The sequence below is a fragment of the Carassius carassius genome, chromosome 11, assembly GCF_963082965.1.
Source record: "Carassius carassius chromosome 11, fCarCar2.1, whole genome shotgun sequence".
Taxonomy (NCBI): domain Eukaryota; kingdom Metazoa; phylum Chordata; class Actinopteri; order Cypriniformes; family Cyprinidae; genus Carassius; species Carassius carassius.
In genome coordinates this window covers 7,536,871-7,549,974 of record NC_081765.1, presented here as the reverse complement: position 1 = coordinate 7,549,974, position 13,104 = coordinate 7,536,871, and the positions used below count along the sequence as shown (strand labels likewise).

At 35.7% G+C, this 13,104-nt stretch overlaps 1 protein-coding gene across 6 annotated transcripts in view; it reads left to right on the top strand.

Moving 5' to 3' along the window:
• LOC132152702 (E3 ubiquitin-protein ligase MYCBP2-like) overlaps nt 1–13,104 on the top strand; it is a 107,457-nt gene that overhangs the window by 72,589 nt on the left and 21,764 nt on the right. For 5 of the 6 annotated variants that reach the window (XM_059561514.1, XM_059561517.1, XM_059561516.1 and 2 more), the window contains 8 exons: nt 766–910; nt 983–1,189; nt 2,205–2,260; nt 2,354–2,469; nt 3,083–3,180; nt 4,310–4,426; nt 7,913–8,053; nt 10,850–11,071. In XM_059561514.1, coding sequence (XP_059417497.1) covers nt 766–910; nt 983–1,189; nt 2,205–2,260; nt 2,354–2,469; nt 3,083–3,180; nt 4,310–4,426; nt 7,913–8,053; nt 10,850–11,071 — 1,102 coding nt within the window. The remainder of the gene's footprint in view (nt 1–765; nt 911–982; nt 1,190–2,204; nt 2,261–2,353; nt 2,470–3,082; nt 3,181–4,309; nt 4,427–7,912; nt 8,054–10,849; nt 11,072–13,104) is intronic. The other variant, XM_059561519.1, reaches the window with a different exon arrangement.

The following is a 13,104-nucleotide window of genomic DNA, read 5'->3' as shown; positions in this document are numbered from 1 at the left end:
TGTTTCAGTGTGTATCGCAAGTGTTTCAGTGTGTATCCCAAGTGATTCACTTGTACACGCAAGTGTTTCAGTGTGTATCGCAAGTGTTTCAGTGTGTATCGCAAGTGTTTCAGTCTGTATCGCAAGTGATTCACTTGTACGACAAGTGTTTCAGTGAGCATCACAAGTTTTCAATGGGTTTCGCCTCAAACGGCCTCCCATACAAGACCGCGCTCGTGCGCTCTCTCTCGCTCTCTCTCTCTCGCGTGCGCTCTCTCTCGCGCTCTCTCTCTCGCGTGCGCTCTCTCTCGCGCTCTCTCTCTCGCGTGCGCTCTCTCTCGCGCTCTCTCTCTCTCTCGCGCTCTCTCTCACATGCTCTCTCTCGCGCGCGCGCTCCCTCTCTCTATCTCTGTCTCTCTCTCGCGCCCTCACTCTCGCATGCTCTCTCTCGCGCTCTCTCTCTCTCTCTCTCTCTCTCTCTCTGCCCTGTTAAACTTACAGGACTTAAAAACATGCCAAAGATGAACTTTCACTCTATGATGGTTAAGCTGTGCAATTAATCCGCGAATCACATTCGTGAAGGGCCGGGGAGCAGCTGGCCCGTACAGTTAATGAATAACGGATCAACTACTACAGCCTACATCGCACATCCTACGATGTGACTATCGTGGATTCGTACATCGCGATATCGATGCTTAAACGACACATCGTGCAGCCCTAATACCATCTATACATTCTTCAATACCTGGCCCTCGTTCTAGCATCTTTACCATTCTGTTATCCCAGGTGGCTTCAGCCAGACTCCTACGCAGACCCTCAGAAGACCTCACTCATCCTGAACAAAGACGACATCCGCTGTGGCTGGCCCACTACTGTTGTGGTGCAGACCAAAGACCAATATGGAGATGTTGTGCATGTGCCAAATATGAAGGTTAACCTCTTTCTTGAGTCAAATGGTGTGTTATGATACCAGCACATTTAAGCGTCTCTGCTCTGTTTGTAGGTTGAAGTCAAGGCTGTTCCTGTCTCTCAGAAGAAGTCCATCCAGCAGGAGAACATGAAGAAGCTACAGCGTTTGCCAGGCAGCTCCTCTAATTCCACATCAGGCACTGACCTCACCTACGGGGGCCACCCACCTCCCAAACTGGAGGCGACATATGAGCCCATGATCATCAAAGAGGCCCGTTATATCGCGATCACCATGATGAAGGTTCCTCTCATCTCTTGACTTTATAATTATGGTAGCTACAAAAATGAGTTGGACTGGGAATGCCCAGTTGATTAATATAGAGCTGGAATCGTGAGATGGCTTAATACGATTATTAAATTGCAAAGGCGGCACTTTAATTTTACTATCATTTTTAACCATCTTCCCAAACGTGTAATGAGAATCAACAACAAAAGAGAAGTTTTGAGGGCTTTTTTCAGTTTTCTGACGAAATAAAAGTTCAATAATTCAATGTTTGACAATGACGAAACCAAGCCAGTCATAAATGTTGGTATTGTAATTTTACAGTCAGAATGTAAAGTCAGTCCCTCCAGGATTTTGCGATTTCTGCGATTCTTGGATAAACGAACCGAAAGTGAAACAAACCTGCGCTACTCGTTTAGGTTGCGCAGCGCAGACCATTTATCTGCTCGAGCCAGAGCTGTGGACTGATCTCGATTACGCTACACCGTTATAAACAGCGCTGGGAGAGCGAAGAAAGTGTAGAAAGCATTTGAATTTGCCACAGAATCAATAACATCTCTGTGAAATCTTGTGAGAAGCATTTAAATTCAGAGAAGAATTCTGTTAAAGCTGATATCAGAACAAACGCCACTAATGTGGAAACCAGGAAAAACATTGTTCAATAAACACAAATCATCATATATATATATATGTGTGTGTATATATATATATATATGTGTATGTATATATATATATATATATATATATATATATATATATATATATATAATTATATATAATTTTCGGTAAAATGTATAAAAAATAAATTTATTTGGACACTTAAGTCACACTTAAAGTACTTAAAGTTGAGATGTAACAAAATTGGCGACAGATTTTTTCTCCTGTAGCATGATGTACAACCGAGCGAAAAATGCATGGATGAAGATCAAAAACATGCATTTACGAAATAAATATGTTAATTTTCACTGCATGTCGTCTTAAAAAATGTATGACTTCACTTGCTCTTTTTTTTTGTGGCTTTTTTATTATCCAGGCATATGAAAATTACTCCTTTGAAGAGCTTCGCTATGCCTCACCGACACCAAAGAGGTTCAAAGATTACTGTTCTACCTGTCACATATAATTTTCAAATTCAAATATAAGAACAGGCGTCATGTTCAGTTTGTTTGTTTTTTTACTCAGACCCAGTGAGAACATGCTTATCCGGGCAAACACAGACGGCACGCACAGTGCTAACTGGACTCCTGGTGCTGTTGGGCTTTACACCATTCATGTGACCATCGATGGCATTGAGATTGGTAACTGCTTTTCAGTATTTATGAAGCTCTTTGTTCGGGGGGTGGTCAAATGTTCCTAGTGCTCAAGTACAGTGTTTCCTATACACTTATTTATTTGTAGCGACCCGCCACAATGTCAACACTGATTGCCACAAATAGATTTTCCAAAAGGCTTTAATTTCGTTGAAAAAACATGAGCACTGCACGTTTCAAAGTCAACATGCAACGTCTGTTTTTATATGTATGTATCTTTGAATAGAACCGATTGTCTTCAGAAAAGTTTTGATGTCATTTTCATTTAATCTTTTAATGCCTGATAAAGTAGCGTTCACGAGAGCAGCTTTGTTTAGAGCTGTTACCACTGAAACTGCTATTTCTGCCGCTCCAAAAGCACCTCCTACTGGCAGAGAATGAATTTTCAATCGGCCTGCCTGCTGTTTTATATTTACATTATATACATATGTATTTCCCCCAGAGGATGTGCCGCCACACAGAGTGTAAGTCTGTGGGAAACACTGAAGTAGATTTTAAAATTAGAAAATAAAAAAATGATAAACATGATAAAATGGTTTACAGCTGTTGTGTATAAAGAGCTCATGAAATGGGTTTGCTGACGAGAATAGTGTATCTTCAGATGCTGGCCTGGAGGTGGAGGTCAAAGACCCACCCAAAGGAATGATCCCTCCAGGTACACAGATGGTCAAACCTAAAGCTGAACCTCAGCCTAGCAAGGTGAGCTCCCAGATTCTTTCATTCGGGTCGGACCACTTCAGCCATTCATTTTACACTGCCTTTCGGAGGTTTGGGGTCGTTAAGATTTTTTTTTAAAGAAGTCTCTTCTGCTCACCAAGGTTGTATGTAAAAAAAAAAATGTATTCCTGTAATCAAAGCTGAATTTTCAGCATCATAACTCCTGTCTTCAGTGTCACGTGATCCTTCAGAAATCATAGTATGCGCATTTGCTGCTCAAATAACATTTCTTATTATTAGCAATGTTGAAAGCAGCTGTGCTATTTAATATTTTTATGTAAAACTGAAAACTTTTTCAGGATTTTTTTAATGAATAGAAAGCATTTATTTGGAACCGAAATCTTATATTTACTCTTTGTATTTACTTTTAATGCATCTTTGCTGTATAAAAGTATTAATTTCTTTAAAAATCATCCTGACCCCAAACTTTTCAACTGTGGTGTAAATGTTCACAACTTCTCTAGAAATGATCAAAAATGTTCTTTGTTAAAGAATATAGTATATGATTACAGCATTTATTTTATGGATTTTAAACCGATGAATTATTTCTGGAAATCCAGTGGCTTGACATGCTAACATCCATCTGAAACTATTTTAAACAGAATTTTAGTAATTATTATTAAATTATTATACATATTTTGTAATTATTTAATGCTGAGCTTACAAGTAGAACATATTACTTGAGGGACTACATGGAACATATATACATATATACATGCATATATACTTGTGTGTGTGTGTGTGTTTATATATATATATATATGAAAGTTAAAAAAGTTAGTTTGGACAGCTAGAAACTAGACTAGACTATTGGAGTGTAGATAGCTGTGTGGTGCCAGTGCTTTTTATACATACCAGTGCAAATGGTGCTACTGTTTATTTCTTTACTGTGTATTAAACTGGGAAACAAGCAACACAACTGCGCAAAATCAGATGTCTTTCCTGCTCTTTGCTGCTGAATGTCTCTCAGCTCATCAGATGGACTGAGTTTTCTCTCGTCTGACAGGATGTGCTGGTTCTGTTCTCTGTGTGCTGTGACTCCTTGCTTCCTGCAGTTTCTCTTCTCATCTGTCTCACTGTCTTTCTGTCTCTCCCCCTCTGCTCCTCTCAGGTGCGCAAATTTGTGGCCAAGGACAGCGCAGGGCTGCGTGTGCGTAGTCACCCTTCTCTGCAGAGTGAACAGATAGGCATAGTCCAAGTCAATGGCACCATCACATTCATTGACGAGGTAAACCGGACTAGAATACGGCCAGACTGTTCTGAATTAAAGTCCTTTTCTGTTTTCTCTTTCTTTCATCTGTGAACATAGTTATGAATGATTAATTAATGCTCTGTTTTAAAACAAAAGGCTTTTAAAACATTTTCTCCAACTCTTTCAAATTGACTTTGATTTGGTCGGAAGCATTTATTTGCCTATCCTTTGCTTCATTCACATGCAGGAGACTCTGAGGCTGTAGTTAAATCTCAAACAGATCATATCTATCCCAGCCAATTTCTAAAAAGCCCATTGCTGCATGCCAAACACTCATAGTTCCTGTTAGACCCATGTTTCACATCTGCAGTGCTGTCGGTTGCTCTGAAGACCCTTTCACATGACAGCTACAGCCTTACCATGCAGCATGGCTCAACCGTATGCCATTGACCTTTCAAAGCACTCCTGATTGGAAAAACTGCATGATGTTTGCATGACAGGTCAAGCTATGTATATATTACAAAAACACCTAGCAGTCAAAATTTTGGACACACTTAACAATAATTTTTTTTATTTTAAAGAATACAAGAATACTTTGTATATTTATCTTATTAGTTACATTATTATCTTTTAATAGCTGCTATTTATTGTTTTTATATTTATACACACTATTGCTCAGAAGTTTGGTCAATAAGATATTTTTAGGTTTATAGAAATCTCTTGTTCTGCATTCATTTGATTAAAAATACAGTAAGAACAGTAATATAAAAAATATTTTACAAATGTAATTTATTCCTGTGATCAAAGCTGACTTTGCAGCTTTAATACTCCAGTCTGCAGTGTCACATGATACTTCAGAAATCATTCTGATATGATGATTTGCTGCTCAAGAAACATTTCTTATTATCAGTTGAAAATAGTTCAAATGCTGCTTAATATTTTTGTGGAAACTGATACGTTTTTTCAGGATTCTTTGAGTAGAAAACAGCATTTTTTTGAAATAGAAATCTTGAATGTCTTTGATCCATTTTGATCAATTTAGTACATTCTTGTTGAATAAAAGTATTAATATCTTACTGTAATTTCTTAATAATTAAATCTTACTGACCCCAGACTTTTGAATGGTATTGTAATATCTAATAAGTATTTGGATCTGTGTTTAATGCTTAAAATTAGCGCTAACATTACTTTTTCGGAACGTATAGTAAGGAAACGTTTGAAGTTTTTTTTTTCTATTCGTGTCCAAACTTTTGAGTGGTAGTGTAAACTTCCTGCTGTTTTGTTAAGTGGCAAACTTGTAGAAGTTACCCTTTGATGACACTGCAGCGTTTTTTCACATGCTCAGAGTGGCACATGTAGGGCTGGGTATCAACTTCTATACTTTTTAGGCACCAACCGAATTGTCTTGATACCACCATGTCTCGAAAAATGTCTTGTCGTTTGGTACCAAATTTCGATACCCAAGGGGTAATGCTCATCAAAATCAATGAGCCAATAAGACTTCAGCATGCGTGATGTATACCTAAATCAGTGATTGGCTCTGGTGAGGCTTCCAGGAAAACGTGTGTTTTCACTTTGTGTTTATTAGCTTTATGTTTCATCCCTGTTTTTCTGGAAGTGTAATGCACGTTCATCATCGGAGACAGGACGGTTAATGAACGCGTAATATGATGAATACAATAAGCAGCTTCCTCCGAGTCAGAACACCGATCACAGAAGAGAAAACGCATTCAGACAGCGCTGAAAGCAGCTAATGCTCATCAGATCGCGTAAATCAGTGGAAACTGAATAGAAATGATGGTTCTGTCTAAGCTATGCATTTTTTGAGGTAATGTAATCTTGTTAGAATGGATTTAAAATATATCGAGATTTTTTAAACACGATATGGATTTTGACATATCGTGTATATCGATATATTGTTTATATTTAATTCTGATTCCACCACTTTGCTTGTTTGCCTTCTCTGTGCTGTGCTCGCCCCCCGCCTCCTTGATTTTGTTCCCCCTCCCCTCGCGTGTTTTCTCTTTAAACATGGCGTCGTCCGCAACCAGACCGGAGGCTACAGAACTAGTCAAAAAAAAAAAAAAGGACAACTGGCTCCATTATGTGGAGATACTTCGGTTTTAAGGCGTCGGGCGAACAGCAGGCAGATGTCTACTCTAGGGCCCTATGATTTCCACGATGCAAAAAACGGATGGAATCGTGGAATCCAGTCATAAAAACGGATTTTACAGTTTAACGTGGAATGTCATAGAATTTGTCAAATTTTGAATGAATCAATCAAAAGTAGGTCATTGCACTCACATCAAATCACAATATGGACTAATATCTGTAAATATTAAGCCTGAAAAGTCTATTTAAAGTCTATGTTCTGCGTGTCTGTGTTAATGAATGGCGCAGAAGCGCGTCTTCGTTTATTACACACACGGAAGCGCGTGTGACATTCGCGGTGATTTCTGCGTCTTTCCTCTCACTAAACCAGGATATGAACACATGAACAACATCTCCAGAACTGCACTGAGAGTCACTTCAAGAGCATCTGACCGTTTGATTTGAGTAAAACTACCGTCATATATCACATCATAGACTGTAGTATCACATACACAGAACTGTAAAGGTAAAGCCGTCAAAATAAAAGTATTTGCCAGAAATCTATTACTATCATTCAGCAGAATGTACATAGCCTACTACTACTACTATTAAAATGAAAGGAACATAATTTAAGGAATAATTACTCAACATATCTTCCATTTATTATTTTTAATAGTAAATCCTCTGTTTACCAAAAAAAAGTTTGCTTAATTTTCAATAATTAAAAGATAAATTAAATGAATGTTTTATGCCTTCATTTGATAACCAGAAAAATGTAAATACACAGAATTTCAGAGGGGGAAAAAACATTTCAAATAAGGCTATTTTAAGAAAAAAAAAGTTGACAAATTTAGTTGTTTTTATGCATTTAAATAATTACACCTGCTAAAACACAGAATTAGGTAACAATAAAACATATGGTGAAGAAAAAAATAAAATATTTCATAGGGTCCTAAACATGTAATATTTGTTTTTGCAGTAGTTTTGGGGGGTTATTTTTCCTGTAAAGATATCGAGATATATATCGTATATCGAGATATATATCGTAAATCGAGATATAGCAAAAATATCGAGATGTATTTTTGCTCCATATCGCAGAGCCCTAGGAACCAGTGTCGAAGTCAAGGTATCAGTATCGAACATTTTTGAATGATACCCAGCCCTAGGCATATGACGCTTGTGCTGAGCATGTTGAAGCCTCAACATGAAACCCATGAAAAGGTCCTGTTGTTCCCTGCTGGCAACCGCCAATAACACATACATCTTCAAACTGTGTACATGATGCATCTCATTTTCCGACATTCTCCATAAATTCAGTTGGTTGGCGCTATGCATTAACACGATTGGCACTGCAGCCTCGGAGGCTCTTGCGAGGGCCGTGTTAGCAGTTACAGGAGGGCATGGCTCCGCTCTGTTGCTTGTTTCCCATAGATCCACAATGATGATGGTGTCTGGCTCAGACTGAATGATGAGACAGTTAAGAAGTATGTTCCCAACATGAATGGGTACACTGAAGCCTGGTGCCTCTCTTTTAACCAGCATCTGGGTAGAAGCCTCCTGGTCCCTGTCGACGTAAGTAAAAGGCCCCTCCCTTCATAGATTAGCCAGAGCCCTTACTCTCCTCATTTGGGAACAGGGTTTGTAACTGCCAGCTTAACTACAGTCATGTTTAGGCTTGTTTGGCTCTTTTTGAACCAGTGAATAATGGGCATCTAATGACCCACTCCCAAATGTCTACAAGCATGCTGTGTCAGTTACTTCGAGAGACCAACAACATGTGTCTTTGCATGTGTTAGGGCTACTGTGTAGTTTAGTTTGGGCACGATCACTTGAAGACCAGGATGGAAAGTGTTAAGGGTTGGGTGCATGTTGCCAGTCCCTTGTCTTAATAACTCCTGGTTGAAAGACACTAACTCATGCACATTGTTTTGTGGGGCTGCATGATTATGACAAAGTTTATATTTTATTGATTATATTTTATTTTAAACGCATTTATTAATTACGACGGATGGATAGTGTTCACATTAAATATTACATTCCTCGTCAAGAAAATAATTGTCCATTTCGCCTGCATCAGTTCACAAATCGTCTCGTCTCGAGACTTGTCAGTTGAACTCAAATATTGTTGCTTCTGTTAGTTATTGATTGCTTCTATTGTCCTCATTCGCACTTAGCTTTAGATAAAAGCGTCTGCCAAATGAATAAATGTATATCGAGGGCATAAATCTGTGCAAAAAATGTGAAGCGTATTCCAGCATGTTTTAGGTTTTACGCCATCTACATTGCAACGTCATGATTATTTTTGATTGGCTTCTACAGCTTTTTTTTTTTTGAGTGTCAGGTCATGTTTCTTCAGTAACAGAAATAAAACACAAAGCAGACTTAGAGACTCCGATGTGAGAACAAGGTGACAGCTTCAGGAAATTCTTTAATTGACGCTTCATGATTAGTTTATTGCGCAGCTGTAATCGTAATCTGTGTTATTAATCATGCAGCCCTATTGTGTTGTTACTCATCATATGTGGTGTGAAAAATAGCTCTTGTTTGATAATGAATATCCGTGTTCAAAGCTGTGCTGTTTCCTGGTCATGACAGTATAGACGGATGAGCTGCTTCAGTGCGGCCCAATGAAAACATGAATCTCTTCACATAACCCATCTGAAATAATCGACAGTCATGAACAGACAAAAATTCATCTGTACAATTAAGCTTTTTCAACAATCGGTTTAAAAGTGGTTGATCTGTTGAAATTTCTCACCCTAAATTAGCTGTCGGGGTCCCGCAACTGTGATGAGGTTCTGCCACGAAACAAGCCTTGTCCTAACCCAAGGCCTGAAAGTGGGCCTTGATTCTGAGAGTATAATTACTTCTGGATTTGAAAATGTCATCTAGGCTCCCAGTAGGAACAGCATGACACACCACCAATCTTTTTTGGAAGATTATGCATCTTCATATTTCTTATGTGACTTATCTTTCATTTGCCGTGTTTTGATGGGATTTAAATTGTGTTGCAGTTGGAGCATTTGCGGTCACAGTCTTCTTTTTTGGTTTGCTAAACCTTTTTCTCAGCCTTTAAATTCTTCTCTGACTGACTCGTGAAGAAAATTCGAAAGAAATAATATAGACATAAAGAAACCCTCACTATAATCCATCTCTTCCAAAAAAAGACCATACCATCTGCGTTTCTAATTGAAGGTAATTCCCAACCGTGTTTTGACTTGCTTATAATCTGTTGCTTAGAATATCTTTAGCGCTAGCCAAGGAGTCAGGGATATCGACTTTTTGTCTTGGACGACCTTATCTTGTTTTCCCCAGGTGAGTTGTCAGAAGATGAGATGTGTGTAGCTTGGCTGCTGCTTTGCTTTTCACCAGTGATTTTTGGAGAATCATCAGAGTTGCATGTTTAATTTTATAAATTGTGTGAGTGAAACAAAATATTTCATTATCGTATCCTTGTATGCACAATGTTTTCAGTAACACGTTTTAAATGTGTTATAAGAACCTCATGATCATTACATTACATTTATGTTAATCTTGGGTAAAGCTTCTTGCGTTTTCATGTCTTAGTTCACTATTAAAACAATTGAAAGTCAGTTGCATGAGGATTTAAAGGAATAGTTTACCCACAAAAATAAATGTTCATATTTACTCACCTTCATCTCATTTTAATTTTGTATGCTGTTTTCTTCTATGGAACACACAAGGTGAATTTATTTTTTGCACACTTTTATGACCGTTAATATTGACTACATCTGTTAAGCTCAGAAAAATAATTTATACATATAATTTTGATGATGTTAATGACGTCCAACCATATATGGAAAAGATTCTTCAAAATTCTCCTTTTGTGTTCCATTGTAAAAAAAAAAACTATATAATGCATCACAATAATGAATGAATTTTTTTTGGGGGGGGGGAGTATTCCTTTAACAAAAATCTGAATGTGAATGCATGGGGGTTTTTTTTCCTCACACACAGTCAAAAAGATTGTTTTGTCAGTTTATGTACAGCATGTCTGTATAGTAGTAGTCAACAGAGCACACTTTTCTACGTGTGTGTTATAATGATCTTCATCCCACAACCTACAGTTAGGATGATATGATCTTTGTAAAGATTGTCTTGTTTGTATGTAGAAGCACATTTGATAAGTCTATGTATTGTTGATGTAAGCAGGTAATTCGTGGTGGTGGCAAATTATGTTAGTGTTATTTTCTTTTTCATCATATCAGACATCCTTATTTGTCATTGACCCTAAAATGAAGACTAATTTTCTACTTATCCCAAATAGATTGAATATTTTAAGAACATAATTTTAGAGTGTACCACTTGCTTTCAAATTAAATTAACAAGTGTCCTTTGGTTTTGCAGGAGGGCAGGTCAAATTTGGATGATTATGGAAAGGAGACCAGTGGCCGCCCTTCCCATGACGCCAATGTTGGTGACCTGGGCGCAGGCCAGGGTGGCGGACCGGGTCTTTATAAGGTAGTGAAGACCGGACCTTCGGGTCACAACATCAGAAGCTGCCCAAACCTTAGAGGTATCCCCATTGGAATGTTAGTTCTGGGGAACAAAGTCAAGGCGGTAGGCGAGGTATGGACTCCCAACTGTGTTACTGTGGCTGCCAATTAATGACTAATTAGCCAGATTTCTTGCTAATTCTCCAGTTTCTGTAACACATATTCTTCATTCACGTCTTCTGATCGAGGCCATATGTGCTATGGCTCTGGCGTGGGTGTGTTGTTGTTCTGTACACATTATTAAAGCCCTTCTCAAGAACCACCAAGCATGGCTTCAGCTACAGTAACCGTGCACTATAATCTGGCATGCTCTGTAGGAAAATCTGTGTGATGTGACAAGGAATAAATATTCCTAATTACCTATTAACAGTGATGACTGAAAAAAAATACTGAAGTCATCTCAGTTTCCACTTTCTAAACACCAGGGTTGAGCAAAATTAAGAATTTGTTCCTTTTCAGTTCAAGCTTTTGTATTTGATTTGAATTAGGATGTGGAACGGGAATTTGAAACGGTATTATGGGAAGAGATACATGCGGAATTAAGAGCTGAATTGGTCAAGCACACATTTTGGAACAAAACATAATTAATTGCGTAATTTCTGATTAATTATGCCTATTTATTATATATGTCATGTTATTTATATGTTACATTGTTATTTATATTATATTATAATTTCAATACTGTAGATACCCTGGTATATTATATTATATTATTATAATTTCTGTACTGTGGATACCCTGGTATATTATATTATATTATATTATATTATATTATATTATATTATATTATATTATATTATATTATATTATATTATATTATATTATATTATTATAATTTCTGTACTGTGGATACCCTGGTATATTATATTATATTATATTATTATAATTTCTGTACTGTAGATACCCTGGTACATTATATTATATTATTATAATTTCTGTACTGTGGATACCCTGGTATATTATATTATATTATATTATATTATATTATATTATATTATATTATAATTTCTGTACTGTAGATACCCTGGTATATTATATTATTATAATTTCTGTACTGTGGATAACATGGTATATTATATTATATTTTAATTTCTGTACTGTAGATACCCTGGTATATTATATTATATTATTATAATTTCTGTACTGTGGATAACATGGTATATTATATTATATTATATTATATTATATTATATTATATTATATTATATTATATTATATTATATTATATTATATTATATTATATTATAATTTCTGTACTGTAGATACCCTGGTATATTATATTATATTATAATATAATATAATTTCGGGACTGTAGATACCCTGGTATATTATATTATATTATATTATATTATATTATATTATATTATATTATATTATATTATATTATATTATATTATATTCTAATTTCTGTACTGTAGATACCCTGGTATATTATATTATTATAATTTCTGTACTGTGGATAACATGGTATATTATATTATATTTTAATTTCTGTACTGTAGATACCCTGGTATATTATATTATATTATTATAATTTCTGTACTGTGGATAACATGGTATATTATATTATATTATAATTTCTGTACTGTAGATACCCTGGTATATTATATTATATTATAATTTCTGTACTGTAGATACCCTGGTATATTATATTATATTATATTATAATTTCTGTACTGTAGATACCCTGGTATATTATATTATATTATAATATAATATAATTTCGGGACTGTAGATACCCTGGTATATTATATTATATTATATTATATTATATTATATTATATTATATTATATTATATTATATTATATTATATTATATTATATTATATTATAATTTCTGTACTGTAGATACCCTGGTATATTATATTATATTATAATATAATATAATTTCGGGACTGTAGATACCCTGGTATATTATATTATATTATATTATATTATATTATATTATATTATATTATATTATATTATATTATATTCTAATTTCTGTACTGTAGATACCCTGGTATATTATATTATTATAATTTCTGTACTGTGGATAACATGGTATATTATATTATATTTTAATTTCTGTACTGTAGATACCCTGGTATATTATATTATATTATT